The 20507-nt window shown below is 36.8% G+C and overlaps 3 protein-coding genes across 5 annotated transcripts; all 3 read right to left on the bottom strand.

Moving 5' to 3' along the window:
• Positions 1 to 262: 262 nt before the first annotated feature.
• Positions 263 to 4388, bottom strand: LOC137129989 (carcinoembryonic antigen-related cell adhesion molecule 6-like). The gene is made up of 6 exons (XM_067509532.1): positions 4243 to 4388; positions 3819 to 4127; positions 1614 to 1895; positions 1264 to 1530; positions 1104 to 1187; positions 263 to 791 (listed from the first exon to the last, which is right to left on the bottom strand). Exons 1-6 carry the CDS (start codon positions 4346 to 4348, stop codon positions 748 to 750), a joined length of 1092 nt encoding a protein of 363 aa, XP_067365633.1. The 5' UTR covers positions 4349 to 4388; the 3' UTR covers positions 263 to 747.
• A 2287-nt stretch (positions 4389 to 6675) lies between these two features.
• LOC137129992 (carcinoembryonic antigen-related cell adhesion molecule 20-like) lies at positions 6676 to 10803 on the bottom strand. The gene is made up of 5 exons (XM_067509537.1): positions 10675 to 10803; positions 9365 to 9622; positions 8750 to 9031; positions 8394 to 8666; positions 6676 to 8300 (listed from the first exon to the last, which is right to left on the bottom strand). The coding sequence occupies exons 1-5, from the start codon at positions 10721 to 10723 to the stop codon at positions 8212 to 8214; spliced, it is 951 nt and encodes a 316-aa protein (XP_067365638.1). The 5' UTR covers positions 10724 to 10803; the 3' UTR covers positions 6676 to 8211.
• A 1337-nt stretch (positions 10804 to 12140) lies between these two features.
• LOC137129972 (carcinoembryonic antigen-related cell adhesion molecule 5-like) lies at positions 12141 to 19433 on the bottom strand. 3 transcript variants are annotated; one of them, XM_067509495.1, is made up of 10 exons: positions 19291 to 19433; positions 18502 to 18834; positions 17701 to 17844; positions 17238 to 17504; positions 16208 to 16486; positions 15629 to 15898; positions 14522 to 14639; positions 14209 to 14237; positions 14072 to 14112; positions 12141 to 13567 (listed from the first exon to the last, which is right to left on the bottom strand). In XM_067509495.1, exons 1-10 carry the CDS (start codon positions 19334 to 19336, stop codon positions 13313 to 13315), a joined length of 1782 nt encoding a protein of 593 aa, XP_067365596.1. In that variant the 5' UTR covers positions 19337 to 19433; the 3' UTR covers positions 12141 to 13312. The 3 variants fall into 3 exon arrangements, with proteins under 3 accessions (XP_067365596.1, XP_067365595.1, XP_067365597.1); XM_067509494.1 differs by having other exon boundaries at positions 17701 to 17979; XM_067509496.1 differs by having other exon boundaries at positions 13424 to 13567; positions 14072 to 14108; positions 17701 to 17979.
• Positions 19434 to 20507: the final 1074 nt, after the last annotated feature.

Consider the following 20507-nt stretch of genomic DNA (forward strand, 5'->3'; position numbering starts at 1 on the left):
ATGTGGCATAAATGAAGTTGATATTGATGAATATTGTCTTTCTATTTCTACACCAATAAATGTCTTTCCATTGGACAGTTTTGTTTTTAGAGTCATTTTGTGATGAGCTGCACATACTATAATACTATAATACTATAAATACTACCCGGATTTAATGAGGGCAGATAAACATCTGTGCCTTTGCTATACTGGATGATCTCTTCATCTCCCTGTTTACTGTAACCATAGACCCACATAATGGATTTCCTATATGAACAAAGGAGATGAGAAATGTTTTTTTTTTATTTTCCGATAACATTGAAACTTTTAAATATGACATAAATGCTTTAAAGAACATAGCAAAGTGAGTGCATTGTTATGGGGCATTATGGCAGCTCTAAAAAAAGAGCACAATAAAACCCCTGTACAGCACAATTCGCTGAGTGAGACAACACAGGTGTTGTGATTAGTTGTGACATTTTAATTAGCGATAAAAATATGCTTTGGCAGTGTAGAACATTCATTCACCTGCAAATGTGTTTCAGAGGTATGTGGTTGTTGTTGTTGTTGTTGTGCAAAACATACATATTTGATTGCTGAATATGTGACAACATGCAAGGTCAAATACAAAAAGGCAAAGATTTTTGTCATCATAATCAAATTTCCTCACAATGTCTGATCACAGCAGCCAACACATACGGGCTAAAAAAGGGGATCCTTGATTTTATAAAATGTAGAAGTTGATACATTTCTGAAGATTTATTTTATCTAACTTATATTCATTATCCAAGGACTGAATGGGCCAGCAGCATCTGTGAAAGAAAAACATAAAACGTTTTTTTTTCATTCAACATTATTGTGGTTGAACGCATTTTTTTCATTTTGTTGAATTTACCTCTACATTAACGTTTATATAAAGCTGAAAAACAGTGTAATTATTCTTGCATTTCTGTTCCATCAAAATGTATTTGGCAAACCAAATTTGTCACTTTTACCGACAGAAAAAATACCTGTGATTCCTATTGTTAAGCTGCAATCTGTACATCATGGTGTTTAATGTATATATTTTTGGAGAGTAGTATAGACAACATAAAAGATGGTGAAGTAGTTATTCTACAACTTGCCTGACAATGAGAAGAGTAATCCTGCCAGTAACAGTAGAGAAAGGAGCCCCAGACTGGCTGCCTGTGGTTCAGATCCTGAGGAATCTGTAGACAAAGAGAAGTGAGGTTTGGAGCAGATGGATAAATACAGAGATTGAAACCACTATTCTAACAAACTTACTTGCAATTGTGATCTGTGTGGTAATATTGCTGTTCATGTTGGTGAAGTTGTTGAAAGCCAGACAGGTATATGGGCCAGTTTGATTCTCAGTGATGTTGTAAAGGTTTAACAGAGGACCTGTGGTATTTACAGGCTGTCCTCTGAAAGCCCACTGCAGCTGAGCTGGTGGATTGGACTGTGCTGAACAGAGCAAGGTCACATTGGATCCAACTGAAAAGCAAGTCGTGTTCTGTCCCTTAACAGTCAGAGCCATGGTATCTGGGCCATCTGAGAGAGAAAAAGAGAGTTGATCATGTATGATGCACATGTATGAAGCAGAGCTATGTTGAAATAAACGTTGTCCTACTTACAGAGAATGGTAAAGTTTACTGGGTTGCTGGTGCCATTACTGACAGGATTGGACACATAGCATGTAAATGGTCCCTGGTCGAAGCGGGTCACATTAATTATGTTGAGAGTAGAGTTTCCATTTGTGAGCAGAACTCTGCTACCAACTGTGAGGTCAGAGGTGCTGTTCAACCAGAGGAACAAGGGGGACGAACCAGAGGAGACAGAGCAAGTGGCCACAGCTGAACTGCTGAACTCCATCAGGCTTGTTTGGTTCATTGTTAGTGTCACATTTGAAATAGGTGCTGTGGAGGTAGATGAAAAAGGATTAAAATGTGCCCACAAGTTATGGGCTAAGTTCAAAATTACCTCCTACGTAATCATTCCCTACTCCCCATACAATGTACACTAAGTAGATTTCTCAATAGTAAGCAGTCAAATGACATTTTGGACATTTTTTACTTCATCACTAACAGCTGTTTGAGCCATGTAACTATGTAACTATGTAACTTAACGCTGTGCCCTATATAGTGCAAGGATTTACACACTCAACATTTGGACACTGCTACCAAAAAGACAAACACACTTCATAGTGCACTATATAGTGATTAGGGGATGATTTCAGACACAGTCATGGTGTTTTTACATTTAAATAAGAGGGAGCAGCTCTCAGTAACACAGTCCAGTACATCATCACTAATTATGACCTCAGTGCAAAAGTGTTTAATTGACCGTATTACATTGTGCAAAGGTACCTAATAAAGAGGACACTGAGTGCATAAAAAAATTATAGGAGCTGTATAACATATTTTGGCGCCACCTTCTAATAAGATAAATACCGAACATTTACTTTTAAAGTACGGTACAATTTTTCCATTTTGTGTTACTTTTATTTATTCCACTGCAACACAGAGTTTTGTCTTTGAATCCACTGCGTTCATTTGACACTTTTACCTCCATTGCAGATCTACATGCTTAGCACAAAATCTAAACTAGATAATAGATAATGATGTATTTTTACGGATTAATCACCTTCATCAGAAGTGCCATGTTCACGTTGCTTGGCAATAAAGATCTTGATATGTAATTGAGTATTGTACTTTTCTACCTGGAATACATTAAGTTAAGAGGCGTGCCAAATAATCACACTGTCACCCCTATTGACTCCTGGACCTTGGTAACGTCATACCCTTTGCCACACTTACCACGCTACCCGTCAAACGAAGGCAAACAAACCAAAACACTAAACAAACATTAATAAGGTTGTTAGGTACATCTTGTACGTACACTGATGTAACTCTTTAAGTACTTGGTATTCTATGAAATCTGTGAGCACAATTTTTGACACACTTTGAGTGAGCAGAAATATGTTGGGCACTTATGACAAAGCAGAAATGAGCTTTGTGAAACTAAAGAAACACGTCGTCTACAACACAAGTATAAGATGGAGGTGAGGGCTGGCAGACCCGTATCCAGACAGACACTAGACAGAGGACACAATCATGTGAGCAGCACAAACTCCTTTCTGCATTTGTTTTGGGCTCCTTGTTTTTCACCACAACAGGAACCTGTACCAGTGTAGGTGTAGGGTAAACACTATCTCGTGCATTTCTGTTTCGTTTTGTTACTGTGAAGAGCTTCACTTCTTCTAGTTTGGTTTGAAGTTTTGATAATGTCTAATGTAACATTTGGTTTTTTAGTGTTAATTGTCTGTGTGCTTTTAAAACTGATCTTTGTTGTGCTTAATAATATAGCAAATTACATCAGATGTAGATTTTATAAGGGTTGGCAAAGTGGTGGCAAGAGGTCAGGAGGTGAGGGGATGGCACCCATAGATGTGCCCCTCCAGTGCCCACATAGAGTATTTTCCTAACAACACCAATTGTTTTTTCAAGGTGTTCTTCTAAACAACAAGCCAGTGAAACATGGATAAGGTGAGTAGATGCCCTTTGAATAAGGGTTTAAATCTCAGAAAGCCCTCACCAACTTAAGTGACCCGAGAAAAAAGAAGCGAGGTATTTGTTGCCGCTAGCTAAAGTAAAAGAACAATGGCATAAGGGAACAACATTGCATATTCACACAGGCCCCCCAAAAGAAAAAACAAAAAAGAACCAAAACAAAGTTAGAAAGTCTCACCCTCAGTGACATTCAAACCCTTAATTAGGAACGCTTGTGAGGCTATGGACAACTGAATATCAGGCCAACATCAGACATCTGTTAAGTCTCACCTAGAACACTGATGGAAGTGTTGGCTCTGAGCTGGGGGTCACTGCTCTGTACCACATAGGCTCCAGAGTCGGCCACGATGACGGGGCTCAGAGTGAGAGCTCCAGTGGAGATGTTGACCGACGCTCTGCCGCTGTAACTAGGGAAGACTGCCTGCTGCTCCCCCAGCCAGGTGAGGATGAGAGACCCTCCCACTGCCCAGCTTCCACTATTCAGAGCCGTTGGAGGAGACAGAGACAGAGTTATTGTGCCTCCGGCTACAGCAGGGTTAATGGAGGGATGGATGTCTACATCACCAGAGGCCAGAAACACTGAGGAAGAAAACATTTCTTATTAATATAAAAATAAAGGACAAAAAAGCTTTGCCTCAGTTTTAACTATTGTACAGATCATCATCAGAAATTCATCAGCTGTTTCAGAGCACACCTTCTACTAAAACCAGCAGTACAATGGCAAAGATTCCTTTATTTTTCTTCTCCATTTTTTTTCGATGCTCTGAGGATCTCTGTAGTGTTTCTGTTCTATTATACATGTCTAAAATATGTCCAGCCCCCTACCACCTGTTACCCATAAACTAATAATAGTAACCACAGTTCTTATCTGCAGGTGTTTCTGGTTACTTGGTGTTCATGCTTGTCAAACTCACAAAAGGTGCATTAGATTTTTTGTTTTCCTTTTGGGTGAAGTTCTGTAAATGTCCAAAGAAAAAAATGACAAATTATGACGGAAGGTATGAGGGGGAGTGGGGGTTGTGGGCTTGTGGGTGGTGTTACTCACACTGTTTTTTTATGATCTTTTTTTAGTTCTTTTTTCTATTGCTCTATATACAGTATTTGAAACAACACACGTAAGTTAACACCAAATGTTGTAAATGTGATGTTTCATTTTAATTTTTCTTAAACATAAAAGAAACAAAAGGCAAATAAAATGTTATGATGCATGTATAGGAATAATAACATAAGAGAATAACACTGCATATTCACACATATACCCCCCCTCCCCCAAAACAAAATAGACCCAAAAGAACAACACAAAAAATCAATTGTTTTTCCAGTAAAAAAAAATTCTCATCAAAGAAGAAGAAATCAAAGAAGTGTGTTTCAGCGATGGATAGAAAGGAAAGGCTGAGTGATCAGTAGCTCTAGTCACAATGGAAGAGCCAGTCTATTGAATATCTTAAAAACAGTCTGCATCTGCAACCAATTAACTAATTGCTTAGAAGTTAATATTTTTTAATGAAATGTCACAGGGAGTTTGTCCATTTTTATGATGATTCTTAGTTTTCAGACCTGTTGCGTACAGTCTTGATCACCTTGAGAGAAATTAAGGATCATTGAATTCATAAATAGTTTTCTTTTTAGCTTCTATATTAAATTATTTTCTAATTAAAGTTAAAGAAGTTAAAGTTAAAGTTAAAAAACATAACCAACTTTCTTTGTTTGATATTTAAACAGGTTTTGTGGGATTTGTCTATTGTCCTCCTCATCTCTGTTCTGTTTATCTTCGTGTTAAAGTTTACTTATCTATTGGGCAATAGGTAAGAGATTTTGTATAGTGCTTTTATTTGTTCCGCTCCTACTCCAGGAAGTTTCGATGTAAAACCCCTTGAAACCGTCAATAATTCACACTGTTTTGTCTATTCAATCTACTGAATTGTTCAAATGGAACCACATTTGCCTATGTAAACATTTTTATTCATTAGACAGACAGAACAAAGTTTGTTGTATTATTTTAGACCAGAAAATAAACCAGTATCATCACAATTCAATTCACCTCTATAACTCACCTCAGACATTAAGAAATGTGGTAGTTCTGGGTAAACAATTGTATATTTCACAATACTAGTCTGTGCACACCTGTGGCATTATTTAACTGTGGTGCAAAGTTCACATTTTGAGCACACCTGTTTTATGTACTAGACACACAAAAATGACCCCAGGTTGGGTAATTGGTAGAACATGAATGTAAATTAGAGTGGAGTATCCAAAATGATAAAATATTTAAAAGAATCTAAAAATCACTTCAAATTACTTAATTGAATTGTTTGTTACAAGGCGACTTGTCACTTTAGAAAATTAAGCTGTTACAGTTTCACTGTGACACTTGTTTTACAGTGTTATAAACAATAGGGGAAGAAAGTTTCTACTTCTTCTGCTACTTCTTCGTTTTCCTGTATTTAAGCAAAAAAAGTATTATCATCAAAATTCACTAAAGCACCAAAAGTGAAAATACTGAGTTTGTTAGTATAATTTCAGAATAATACATACTATATCAGTGATACAATTTGTGTAAACATCACTTTAATATGAAGCTGGTAGATATGAGGCTTATTCTAACTGTTATGGTATAAACAATTTGGTATTTATTAGTTAATTATATTTCGCTTTCAATCTGAAAGTTATCTAGTAGTTTAAACTGCTGAATACAATACTGTAAATGTATTTGGAGTAAAAAGTACAATGTTTCTCTCGGAAATGTAATGAATATGCCGTCTGTTAGTTGTGTGAACTGGATATAGTAGAGTATAAGTACCTCAATATCGCACTTACTATAATTAATACTATAATTAATTGTGAAAATGTGCTAAATATATAAATGTACTAAATATATACTCCACCCTTGTTGATAAGTAAGTCAGCAAATTTTAGACGTCTTAAAGAAAATCTCAGCACATCAAATTTATATTGTTTTAAAATGTTCAAATCTTTCTTTTCTAGGTATTTTTTTGTTGAGCTTTGATCATTACAGGTTACACAACGTAACATCTAACACACAAATAAGCAATAAGAAAACCAGCTTATACGTTATTAAAACATGCATGAAAGCTTAACGAAGCTAAAAGTAAGTCTTGACTGCAAATCTTGAGTCATCTTTTACTCTACATTAAAGGCCTCACAATAATGTGCAAGTATTCATTCCAAGAGTACATTTCCATGGAAAACAATACATATTTGGAGGACTTCCTTATAACTTCAATAACTGCTTTAAATACATGACAGGGTTTAAACCACAATAAACATTAATAACCACAAATCTTTTAAAGGAAATTTTTCTGAGAGAGATTTTATGAAACATGTCAAAAATTAATTAATCAATTAAATTAAATTAAATTAACTATTTAAACTAACTGAATTCAACTCATTTAAAATCAAGGTATTAAAGATATTCAATTAAAAAGAAAAATTCAAAACTAAAATCACCTCAGGGCACTTTACACAGTAAGGTAATAGAGAAAACTCGATCAAGCATGAAGGTGACAAAGCAGAGGAAAAACCTTTAAAGAAGAAACTTTCAACAGATCCAGGTTCGGGATGGGCTTCAATTTGCCTCAATCAGTTGGGAGAAGAGCAACGAAAAGCAACAAAAACGCCAAAACAATTACTGCTAAGGTTGGTATAGTAACTGTAAGACATCAGCTAAGTGGTTAGATTTTTATCCTAAAGGTCAAAGTAAAGTCCCTGAATTGTGGTAATAGAGATGTATAAGACAGCATCATATGCATGTGCAACTCACCTCAGCATTAAAATACAGCAAAGCAAAGAGGATGAATGACAGTGTTGCATCATGCAAGGCAACAATACAAAACACACCAAAGGTCTGTGTCTCCCTCAGCTGTGTGCTCGCTTTGATTGTCCTCTGTGTCTTATCTGTTCAATTTCTGATGGAAAGACAGAGACTGGCTGTGTCAATAAGCACATGCTTTACAATCACATTAATTTAATTGAGTCACACATTTTATTGTCCACAGAAGAAGCTAATATCACAAATATATTCAGCATGTGATTGAACGCCAGGGAAAATAATAGCCGGAGAATTGTGAGCGCTGTGAAGAAAAACCCTGAAAACAACGGAAACTTTACTAAGCCCTAAACAGAGCAGGTATGGAGGTCTCACAATCCAGTATTCTGTTGGTATGACTCATTTTGATGGCAGTAGAATGAATTCAGAGGTGTACAGAAACATTTTGTCAGTTCACTGAGACCAACTGAGAGGAGCTTCATCGTGCACCAATGACCCAAAACATGTTGCCGATTAAACAAGCTTCATCAGTGGGAAAAATGGAAGGCTTTAGACTGGCCAAGTGATCAGACTTTATTTCACCTCCTGAAGGTGAGACTGAGAGGGAAACCCCCCTCAAAACAAACAAAAGGTAGAGGAGACTTCAGTAAAAACTTGGAAAAGGATAAGAAACCAACAATTTTTCATGTTAGGGTGACATGAGCTTGATACAGTATAATTATTGCAAGGGATACGCAGCCAAATATTACATTTTATGTACTTTATTTAAACCATCTGTACCAATACTTTTATAGTGTTTTTATGAACTAGGTGCAGCATAAGTACACAAAAAGAGGGAAACACTCACTTAATAGTCAAACGGTAAAAAAGTGACAATCAATCAAAAAGCATTAGCAGGCCCAGGCTGTGGATCATAGTAAGAAGTCCGCCGAGCTGCGCCGCCTGTGATCCAGATTGAGGACTGCCTGTGTAAGATAGACATATATGTACAAAATAATTAATTAGACTGGATTTGTCATAATATTTAACAGTGATGTGGCCACAACAGCATTTAGTACCTTTAACTTCTACCATCTTGGTGTTCTGAGCTGAGCGACCAGCAGCTTCATTTTCTGCAATGCAGGTGAAGTTTTGGAAAGTACCAGGTATGGAAGGGATCCACTTGAGCACATTTCCACTGACAGAAAAGTAGGTTCCAGTGGGAAAATGTTTGAACTGCCATTTGACGGTACAGTCCAGATTTAAGGTACAGCTCGTCAGGCACTTGAACTCATACAGTCTGCCAGGAAACACAATGTCTGGTCCACTGATGGTGATGTTCCATGGATCAACTACGAAAGATTACAAATGGAGAAAGAAATTACATTTTCTGGATTGCGTACACCTGAGTATTTCTCTCTCTTGAAATACTTACAGCTGAGTAAATACCCCAGGCTTAAAACTCTTGTCTCTTGTAGAGACGCCTCACACTGGTAGAATCCAGCATCAGAGGGCAGCGGGGTGTCAAAGTGAAGTGTGAGGTTGTTTTGGAGCAGCTGCATTTTGTCACTCGGGGTCACTTTCTGACCATCTTTGAACCAGATCGGGTTTGATGGGCCTTGAAAGTCCCCAGATTTTGCTAGATGGCAGACCAGATCCAGTGCTTGTTTGAAAGATGGGACAGTGTTTGTTGGACTTACTTGTACAGATAGTCGATCTGCAACAACAAAAGAAGGAGACTTGTATCATACATTAGAAAACCACTCGTAGTTTGAACTGCTGTGCTTAAATCTATAGGGTTTTTATTTATGAGGTAGATAAGAAAAAGATACAGAGTTATGATGTAAAATTTAATATACATTTATTGGTAGTTGAAAACCATTCACAGTCACATTCACACCTGACCTAACTGTAGGAAAAAAGCACAGTACCTGGAAAGCACAAGGAGAACATGAAAACCCTCCTGCTTTTTTATGAAAAAAAGCCAAACATCCCATGGAAATACAAAAAAATAGAGTACCTAACACTTGTACATACTGTAAATACTTACTCTTAATTTCTACAACTGAGATTGCACTGCTGAACACGACTGTCTCTGAAGTGAGGACAGTGCACAGCAGGTCCACTGTATTTTCCTGTCCATCTGGTGTCCAGGTTAATGTGCTCCCTTTGATTGTGCGACCTTTAAGGACCCAGCTATAGATGCAGTTTGGGAAGCACGATGAAGAACAGGTGAACGTGGTGCTAAAACCAGCTGTCACTTTGCCGTCCCAGGAAATCTGCACCTTGGCCACCAAACCTGGTACCCCTGTGAGACAATCAGATTTAGTATAGATGAGCAGGAGATTTCCTCACTCAACCTTTCTTATATTTCTTCCTTTAACAAACACAAATGGAATTAGCATCTACAGATATAGTGAGAGCGTAGAGGCAACCTCAGGTCAAAAGTAGAATGAGGTGGGGTCCCACATCACAGGAATGAAGGAGATGCCTTTTCTGTACCATACCTTCTTCACATTGTTTTCATTCACACTAACATTCTACTGTGCTTTGCTTGAGAGTGCAAGGTTCTTGCAGAGCTGGGATTACAACACTGGTGGAAATATGCATAATGAAAAGCTATTATTGCCTAAATGTGACACATTAGCCCATGGAATGCATGATCTATGGCCAGAGACAAAGCCAGTGTAGAAGTACTAAATACAGAAAGAACAGCAATAGCCTGTGACAATTAACCTTTGTTATACCTTTCCCTAAAAATAGAGAAAATCTTTTAACATAATGCAGCTTGTTGCAGTGTTTTACATGCTAAATTAAGACTTTGTTGGTTGAGAAAAAACAATGGTAAAACATTAGATGACTTCTTGAGTCGTAGTCAAGTTTAAAGACAATCCAAGGGTGCTACTGCCACCCTTTGGTAAACGGAAGAAAAAACAGAACATTTCATCATAAAGGCACCAAATGTGAATTGCTGCTGACCCCTTCCATCTCATTAGGTGCACTTTAAAACCCACCTGCTACTAGAAGATTATCGTTTATCTTTATTCTAAGACCCCTATTTATTACATGGCGATAGCTGTTGACTCAACTTTCTATAGGCATATACTAATAAAGATAGATATAGATATAGATAATAAAAACACAAGATGAAAATGAGACTAAACAATCACAGGTTGGAACTATAGTAGAATGTCTTTAGTCTTTGTTGACAAAAATTCAATGACTAAAATTTTACTAAAATTAATTCAAACTTTTACCTCCTGAAAAAAAATGAATCAATTTTTTTTTTCACCACCTTCTGAATATCCCAGCAGATCATCATCAACCTGTGTGAACAGTGAGTGAGTTAATTGTTCTTACCCATCAGAGCCATCAGCAAAATACTGAAGAGATTCATGTTAATCATCATGATGATACTGTATCTCAAGAATAACTTTAAGGACTACAGGACCTCCTTATTATATCAAACAGGCACTCTACTTATTACAAAACATTTTAGTCACATGTAGTCACTTGTCCAATACTGGAATCTACTTGATAATGAAATGAATGCAATCCATAGCAAAGGACATTTCCTCAAACAGAGGCAGGAAATTTGCAATCAGTGTCAAAAGGTTAGTTCAGCTGTTGTTAGTATTGCAAACGAAAAAAAAAATTTGTGAATATGGATTATTTTAAATAGTTTAAAAAAGCATCAAGACAAATAGAACCACCTGTTAAAGTTACAGTTGTTGAGGGAAGTTTTTTGTCAAAGCACTGCAGGAAACACTAGATGCCACTCTCTCACAGATGTTTGTGATTTCTTCTGGTTACTGTACTGTACCTACTCTAAATAAAACAAGTAGGCTACATGACCCCATTAACTCGCCACTACAACATGGTAACCGCAGATCTTGAAAGGGGTATTGTTATGAGAATAAAGCAGTGCAGTGTATGATCTCCTCTGTTTCTGAAACCATTATATTTTCTCTCCTTTTCTTCTCCTCTTATCTTTATACTGCCTGATATTAGATGGTAGATGTACTGTAAGTGGAAAGTGTATTAAAACATTTCTATTTTTATGGATAAGCTTTTAATACATGCAACACAAGAATAAAGTGACTGTGTTATTAAGTTTGTCATTACTCATATTTACTTTGTTCAAATAGAGCCCAGACTTCTTGGAGAATTAATACTACCACAAGCTGTGCAACACCTGCAATTTAGCAATAAAGAAGCAGCAGCAAGCAGAGTAAGATCTCCTCCACCCTAGTACTGTGCACACCTACAAACAGATAACATTTCTTTCCATGGCAACAACTTTTTATTACATGTAAAGTCCATCCAATGATAGATAAATCCAACTTTCCGATGAAAGACAGGTGAAACGGCAAAAGTTGTTGTGTGAAACTTCTAATCCATCTCTTAGGAGAGTTATATGTTTAACTTTAAGTAACACAGTAAGGATGCATATCACAGTCTTTTATTTGTGGCATTCATTTATTACCAAAGTGCTTTTATTGTACTGTTTGTTGGATCACATTGGTGTGATGATGTTGACACAGAAACATGTTGACACTGAACCTTAAATTTGTTTCTGTAATTCAATTGCCGTCTCAATCCAGGAAATGTTTTTAATGTTTTACAAATTCCCTTCAACTATTCTAATGACACATTTCAACCTTTGTAATATATGGAAGGAGGAGCATTTACAATTTTTTGTACTAGTTCGGTCAAATCCTTAACTATAGGGAGGGTAAATCAAGTGCTTTTCTTACTTCACTCACGTCGCTATGTTTTTTTTTTTCCTTGTGAAACTTCTTTCCACATTTACGGTTCACTATAAGTACATGAAACAAACTGTTTATTTCTGACTCTTTTCATGTGCAATTCCATTATGGAACCATTATGGAAACAAATAAATAAACACAGTAATAAAACAATGTATGACAGACTGTGCCTTCAGTGCATAGGACCACTATTATGTGTCAGTAAATGCACACTAAAGTAAAATATGTAACATCACAGTAACATCTGAATCTAACAGTGTTTATTCATCTGAATAAATAAATTATAACTACAATAGCATCCTGAGAGTTACTGTCACAAACATTCATCAATCATTCACTTTGGTGTGACATGCGACAGATAAAGCAGAACTCAAACAGATGAACAAAACATGAGTGTAAACAAATTTTTACAAAACACAATTAAGGTATGATGATGATTGTAAAAATACTTCCTTTCAGTGCCGGTAAAGCAAGCTGTGTTATTACCTCACGTGGAATTTGAACTTTAGTAATGAGTTACGGGGGGGGGAAGGTAAAGGTGGACAAACACTGGGGTTGGGAGACAGCCCAGTTAGTTTTAGAAGCAAATCATTGTTATATAGAAGATTACTATGACCAAAACAGAACTTAAATACATTCTTATTTGTAAATTGTCATAAAAATAAACAAACATGTTTTCCTGAAGTGACATATTAATTTGTTGGTTATCACATGTATTTATTTGCTTAGTGTCCTCAGGTAAAGTAAAACAAATCTGAGTTAATTTCATTCTCTGCCATAGGATCATCAGCTCCAGTTCATATAAGTTAGGTTATGAATCCATAACTGTCAAGCTACTAATAGAATTTCATCTGAATTGTACAGTATAACATATACGGTATGTAGACCGAAATATTACACCAGACCTGTATCAACACAATGGACGAGAGAGAGGCAGGAAAAAGAGAATAGCAGGAAATTGCAAAAAGTGATATCAGTTTCACTTGACACAATAAAAAATGCACTTTGCATTGACTGCCCATGTTGAATGTTCAACAATATGGTAGGAAAACTGTTATACTGTATGTTGCCTGTGAAAACTAAGAGGGCAACATTGTGTTTGTTGAGCTGATTCGTGGCAGCAGTGGTTGATTATTAACTAAATGTTTTGACTGCATAAACTCAAGCTCAAAGTAGTCCTCCATAAGGAACTGAGAGGGAAGGAAGAGCAGGTTTACTCTGATGACACATCACATCTGATGACTGTCTGACCTGACTAGCTTATCGATATAGACATGAGTATTAGCTTGTGCACCATTTGCACCAGGCTGAGGAGCTTGCCTCTTCATTCGCTGCATATGAACATCATAGGTGGGAGGTGAGGATGCTGCAGGAAAACTGTTCAGTCGAATCTGAGCATATTCTGTTGAGTTATTCTGTAAACCCAGCTGGACTATCCCACCATCTCTGTTCTGTAAAGTACTCACGTTGGCATAGTTCAGCTCCTAAATAATGAAAGGGAGGTAAAAATATTGTGAGTAGGTTTAGCGAATCTTATCACCTCTGCTTGAAATTGTATACAGTGTAAAACTTTTAACATGATTTGAATATTTCTTGCATCTACTTATATGATTTACTTTAAAACTCACATTACTCACTTACTCACATTACTTAATGAGTTTGTGGAAACGGCTGAATTGTAGCTTCATAATTTTAGTTTTCCAATATTCAACAAAGTGAATCTCACCATGCGCTTTGATAGAATATGTATGACATGTAAGTGTAAAAGTATAAAAGTATATATTGATGTACTTACTGGGGCAAAATTTGGATTTTTTTTCACTGATCATTTCTTTAAAAAGCAACACATCCAAAAACTCATTATGTATACACCATTCAGCTACAACATTATGAGTGCTGTTTATTCACATGCACTCAAATGAACTAACTTAGGAACACTGAGTTTGATATATCTAAATGGATGTAAGGGCACTGAGGACACACTTTACCTGATTTCGGGAGTTTGCTGCAGTGTCCTGGTGTTCACTTGCTTTTAACACAATAAACAATGTTTAGAATGTATTAATTAAAGGAGAAAATGCATGATATCAATGCACAAACACATACACATTTGTAATACACTCACTTATATTGGTGGATGCCTTTCTCAGTTTTCTGCGTAGAGAGATATTGACTCATTACTGTTTGAGCTATATACATAACCTTCATAACATTCTTCAGTACAATAAGAACAGTTTGCTTAAGATGCATCTTATTTTCTTCTGTGTATATGTTATCTTTCCTAAATAATGTATGATACAAGGGGAATAGCTGAGAATATTAGTATATACATAGATTATATTACATAAAAAATAGCAACCTTTTTGATATTTATTTTTACAAGAACTGTAAATCATTTAATATTTACTGATTGGATTTCAAATTTATCTTCCACTTACTTCTTGTAAAAAATAAAGTACCCTGCAACAGCACAAGCTCCAACGATGACACAACAAGTGATCACTATTCCAGCGATGCAACCAGCAGAACATGTTGGTGATTGTTGTATTGGGGAGGCTTAAATGTAAAACATATAATTAACAAAATTCATAAACATAACAAAATTTGTGTGTTTTCACAGTTGGCCAGGTAACAGTTTATTAGATACAAAGAAAGAGACTATTGATATCAGGTTTAATAGAAGGGTCAGTGTGTCCTGCTGCCTAAGCTAACAAAATTTTGTATTTTAAAACACTGTTGTTGCATTCGCCAAAGACAGACTGAGAACTAAACTACAAGCAGGTCTTCATTAAAAAACGACATAAATTCAGCAGAGCATATGGAGACAGCAGAGTATAAGTGACTGCATTTATCAGCAAAAACATTACTGAAACACAATGTTAGCCACCAAACGAAAGTACTGTATTGCAGATTAATTAGTTCTGTAAGTGATGCACTACCCCATCATCATATGGTATACCGAGAGCATCTGGAAGTGGAGTTAATGAAAACTGGACTTCTTTTTTATTAGTTCAAAATGTTTTGCTACTCAAGCAGCAACATTAGCAAATCTCCTATATTTATTCTCCAGGGTGGTTTCGTTTCTCACCAGACCTGAATCTGCTTATGAGGTGGACAATAACAAAGGTGAGAGTGTAGGTAGAGTTACAGCAGCTTTGTAAGCTCAGAGCTGCAGTGCAGCCAGATGAAAGAGAGGGAGAGTCCAGAGGACAGACACATAGATTGTTCTGCACTGTAAATTGTGCTGCTCACTCTATAACTTCGGCTTGTAAGACCTGAGACTTTACTGCTCAAGTACACTTGGTTTAACATGGTGCTACTTAGGAAGACTCCAAATGAGCTCAGTCCTTTACCAAGACGCTTACAGGTTTTTTAACATAATTTGGACATCAGTTTTTTAGGGACATACCAGTCTCAGATGTGTTGTGGACAACTGTATATGTGAAAATTGAATTCAATACTATATATGCAATGCCTAACTTTCACAATTGCATGTATTATAAGTCTTTTTTAGCTATATAAGTAAACAACCTCCTTTAACTTACCCCTTATATTTATAGCTGCAGGCTGAGATGTTTGATATCTCAGAGTTTTGTTGTTAAAGGCCTGACAGCTGTAGTTTCCACTCTGATTAATGTGAATATTTGTCATGCTGAGCTCTGGTCCAGTATCAGGCAACAGGTTTCCATTCAGAAACCAGTAAAACAGGGCAGCTGGTCTGGAGACAGCTGAGCAGGACAGGTCAATGTTTGACCCCACCACAAAATGGTCTTGTGTGGATGATGGTGGCTTTAAAACTATATTTTCTGGTCCAACTGGGTGGTATGAAGAAAACAAGAAGCAGCAAAAAAAAAAAATAAATAAATAAATAATGGATCAGAAAAAGAAAACAAAGTTAGACTAATTGTTTGCATGCTGCGAAGAATAATATCTGTTTCATTTGTCAGTCGTCTCATAAAAAAGAGTGACACAATGTAATTCTTATTTTAGGCCTTATTTAAGTCATGTGCAGTTACTGAAAAGTATACTAAAAATATACTGAGCGTCAATTCTTTGAAACTCTGTTACATTTGCATGCATGTAACGCAAGGAGAAGAGTTTGCACATGCAATTTAAAAACTCACAGCTGATGGAGAGATTCACTAGATCACTGGTGCCATTACTGACAGCATTGGACACTTTGCACCTGAACGGTCCCTGGTCATAGCGGGTCACATTGACTATAGTGACAGTGGAGCCTCCATCAGTGAGCTGAACTCTGTCAATGGCTGTAACCTCAGAGCTGCCGTTCAGCCAGAGGAAAGACAGGGAGGATCCAGAGGAGGAGCAGCACAGACGGACAGAGCTGTTAAACTCCACCAAGTCTATGTCACTGACAGTTACCGTTACATTGGAGACTGGCACTGAGGGTGAAAAACATAGTGGATTCATTATTTTAAAAATTCAATATGTAAATATTAATGTTCTACGTTTGTAGTGTGGGAGGAACTAACTGCAATTTCAGCGTTTGCAGCCTTAACCGAATATAGACTTCTACTTGTTGACAACCAAATGAAAACCAAACCACCACATTGTTCTGCTGTTCCACACGCTCTGCATGAATCTGGGTTCCAATAGTTGATTGCATCATCACATATTGTGAAAAATAAACCACTAACAGCGTATGTGTTTCAGATGAATTCAATTCAACATTATTATATAGTGCCAATTCACTACAGTCATCTCAAGCAACTTTCTATAATGTCAGTCAAACTATACAGATATGTAGAGAAAACCCAACAGACTCCTGAGCAAACCCTGGGTGATGGTGGAGAGGAAAGCATCCAGAGTATATTGCATACATGTACTGCTTTTGTTGTTTGTTTTTTTGATAGAAATATTTTGCAGAGCCCTGTCAAAAACAGAGAACCTTTCTACAGCTAGAACTACAGTAGATTAAAACTGAAATAATTAAGTACTTTGTATAAGTTTTGCTGATCATCATAATAATCAGTATCAAAAATGGAAAACATGATGAAGAAAGATGTCGAGACTTAAAAAAAATACAGCTGTGTATTAAACACACAGAGTGTAAGAAATATGTATTCCTGGCATTTTACGACACTTTTTCTATCAGTTCATTCCCAAAAATGCAGTAAAACTACTCAGACTTACCAATCACAATTATAGCTGCAGGCTGAGATGTTTTATATCTCAGAGTTTTGTTGTTAAAGGCCTGACAACTGTAGCTTCCACTCTGATTCATCTGAATGTTCATCAGTCTGAGCTCTGGTCCAGCTTCAGGCAGCATGCTTCCATTCAGAAACCAGGAAAACTGGGCAGAAGGACTGGAGACAGCTGAGCAGGACAGGTCAACGTTTGACCCTACCACACATTCTTCTGGTGATAGGGATTTCTTTAAATTCACATCATCTGGGCCATCTGAATGTGGGAAGCAGGATAAACTAATTTAGAGTTGGTTAAAAAGCAAAAAAGAAACTGAAACCTGCAATAAACAACATGAAATAATTCTGTATAATGTCTTTGTTTATATTCTGTTTTACTTTGATGTAATATTGTACTAGACTTTAATAAGCCGCTCCACATAAAACTCTGAACATGCAGGTTAATAACTCACAGCTGATGGAGAGTTTCACTGGTTCACTGGTGCCATTACTGACAGCATTGGACACTTTGCACCTGAAGGGTCCCTGGTCATAGCGGGTCACATTGACTATAGTGAGAGTGGAGCCTCCATCAGTGAGCTGAACTCTGTCCCTGGCTGTAACCACAGAGCTGCCGTTCAGCCAGAGGAAAGACAGGGAGGATCCAGAGGAGGAGCAGGACAGACGGACAGAGCTGTTAAACTCCACCAAGTCTATGTCACTGACAGTTATCATTACATTGGAGACTGGCACTGAGGGTGAAAAACATAGGTTTTATACATGCAACCAGCAAACGTGCCATAGATGTAAACAATACAATGTCATTCAAGACGGTTTTCCTTTAGACATTGAAGGTGTGAACTAGATCCTGCAATTATAATAAAATAAATAACGTCACATAAATTATGTGATGATATGGGTTCATTCTAATGATATGACTGTCCTGCTATCAGACACTTTCGGTGATTCACTTACTTGAACAAAGATTAGTTATGGTGCAAGTATGAAATACAATAAATTGGTGTTGCATCTTTTTTTTTCAGAAACTGTTACCCTAACACAAACACAACAAAGTTTAACCTTATTTTTTCAATTAACATCTAAAACTAATAAAGGTGGGATTCGGCAGTACTGGATCGCATTGGATTGTAAAGATGTAGTAATGTATGTACTGATTCATACTCCCTATTAGAGGTATTTATACAATATTAGTGTGGGTGAGAGTCATACAAACTTTATATTCCAACATTAATGTGGGTGACACATCTACTCACCTAGTATCTCCAGTCTGGTACTTCCTGTTTCCTGGTTTCCTCCATCTACTGTAAGGGTAACTCGATATCCTCCACTGTCACTAAGAGTCAGGTTCCTGAGCTCCAGAGATCCAGTGGATTTGGAGAGCGTGATCCTGCCTACATAGTCAGGTCCAATGTTGTCTGTAGAGGTCGATGTTATTATATTTGTATCAGTATTATTATGGTTAAAAATCCAGCCTATAAACACAAATGGTTTGTTAGATGGAGTCCGTGTTGTGGTGAACATCACTGCCCCTCCCACAGCTGCAGTCAGGGGACCATCTGGTAACATGCCAGTTCCACTGGTTAAACCTGGAGGAGACAGTTACTGGTTTGAGTAGGACTGAAATAACACTGCTCCAAGCGCGGGAAAAAAAAATGGAGACAACAACTGATCACAGTCACCAGTTCTGTGCTGTAACTTGTCGGAAAATTCCTGATACTGCAGGGTCCTTTTCACTCCCTTATGGGAAAATTTAGTTTGTGCCTATAAGTATTAGACCAAAGTAATTACACAGTAGATTACATCTGAAAAAGTGACCCACTGAATAACAGTATGTTACATGTTATATGTTACATTTAAATAACATGTCCCTTAACAATACAATATATAAATTGTGTAGATGGCTCAAAATTGTGAACTTTAGGCTAATTAGTGAAATCATTAGCTGCAAATAGAAAAAGAAAAAGTGACTTTCTTTAAGGTATTTACGAAAATTGCTGATAGAAATCATTTTATTCTAATATGTGACTATTGAAGACCTTTACCTGTAAAAGCCACAGAGAAAACACAAATTAACTGTATTATGTCCATAACGTAGTCTCCAGAGGTGTGTACTGAGGGAAGTTCAAACACTGACTGGCCTCGCTGTGACTCTTACCACAGTGGAAAAAAAAACTATCTACGTGTTGCAAACTGTCTTCAGAGTGAGATATGTCCCTCTCTCCCGACCAAAGGTGCAGAGCGTCGCCCTCTTGTGGTTGTTTCAAAGTCTGACAGAAAAATATTTAGAGCATTGATGGTTCTGTAGTTTTTTTAATGGTAAAGTGAAACAGTTTCACACATTCAACAGCTTTTAGCAGGAAACAACACCAAAATGATTCCAGTGCTGCAGCCCTCTGTTGTCCTGTAGTCACACTGTGGTTGTGACCTGATTCATCCATTCATCTACAATTATTTCTCCTATAGTTAATAAACACATAATCATACCCGTGTGAGGAAATTAACTGGTTTAAATGTGATATTTAATCAATATATTAGATGGTTACTAAAGAACAATTACGATTTACACTCTATTCTTAAACCTGAATCAAAGTCCAAAGGATAGAAGGTGTCACACTGTATGCTGAAAATGTAAAGCCTTTTTAAATTTTGGACAGTATAAATGAATAAATTAAATATGTTCAAAGTAAAGCAGTTACAGTAAAGGAGATATGTTGTTTTTTGATCCATACTGTTCTGCTCCAGTGTCAGTTCTGGTTGTTTTGTGTTGTCCCAGCTCTGGGTGAATTTATGACAACAGCTGCATTTTTCTCTGTGTGAACGTGTTCTCTAACTGCACATGTGTCCACAGGTATTTTTTTCTTTTGTCTTTTGTGAAACTCCAGTGAGCTCACAAATTTTAATGTGCCTGAGTGACTTCAAAATTGAAACCCACACACCTGGAATTATATTATATTAATTATAGTAATTATATTCTCTTATTATTTTACAGCAGCCTAACTGATAGGAGGAGCACTGATGTAAATACAAGTTGGCAATTTGTTTTCTGGCTATGAGCACGTCCCCAGTCTATCTATGTGTCATGCATAGGGACAAAAATCTACTCACACTCACATTATAAAAATAATGAAAACAAAAGTTGCTGATATTGATTAACAAGTGCACAGTAGTGGAACTGAACACTGATTATGTTAAAGGGTAATAATCAATTTTACAGCACTTCCTCATACTGCCTGTCTTGAATCCACATTCTTATACTGCA

Source organism: Channa argus, chromosome 7 (assembly GCF_033026475.1).
Source record: "Channa argus isolate prfri chromosome 7, Channa argus male v1.0, whole genome shotgun sequence".
In the NCBI taxonomy this organism is placed as follows: Eukaryota; Metazoa; Chordata; class Actinopteri; order Anabantiformes; family Channidae; genus Channa; species Channa argus.

Bases quoted from the DNA above. Each gene is read 5' to 3' on its own strand.
- LOC137129989 (XM_067509532.1), bottom strand. From the start codon at position 4,348: ATGTATAATAGAACAGAAACACTACAGAGATCCTCAGAGCATCGAAAA. The intron at 1,896-3,818 runs GTGAGACTTAAC...CTACCTCCACAG, and splicing joins CACTTCCATCAGTGTTCTAG to CACCTATTTCAAATGTGACA. The intron at 1,188-1,263 runs GTAAGTTTGTTA...CTTTGTCTACAG, and splicing joins CACACAGATCACAATTGCAA to ATTCCTCAGGATCTGAACCA.
- LOC137129992 (XM_067509537.1), bottom strand. From the start codon at position 10,723: ATGATGATTAACATGAATCTCTTCAGTATTTTGCTGATGGCTCTGATG. The intron at 8,667-8,749 runs GTAAGTATTTCA...AATCTTTCGTAG, and splicing joins CCTGGGGTATTTACTCAGCT to TTGATCCATGGAACATCACC. The intron at 8,301-8,393 runs GTACTAAATGCT...TATCTTACACAG, and splicing joins CAAGATGGTAGAAGTTAAAG to GCAGTCCTCAATCTGGATCA.
- LOC137129972 (XM_067509494.1), bottom strand. From the start codon at position 19,336: ATGGACATAATACAGTTAATTTGTGTTTTCTCTGTGGCTTTTACAG. The intron at 18,835-19,290 runs GTAAAGGTCTTC...TGTCTCCTCCAG, and splicing joins TTTCTCTGTGGCTTTTACAG to GTTTAACCAGTGGAACTGGC. The intron at 14,640-15,628 runs GTAAGTTAAAGG...TTTACATTTAAG, and splicing joins TGCAGCTATAAATATAAGGG to CCTCCCCAATACAACAATCA.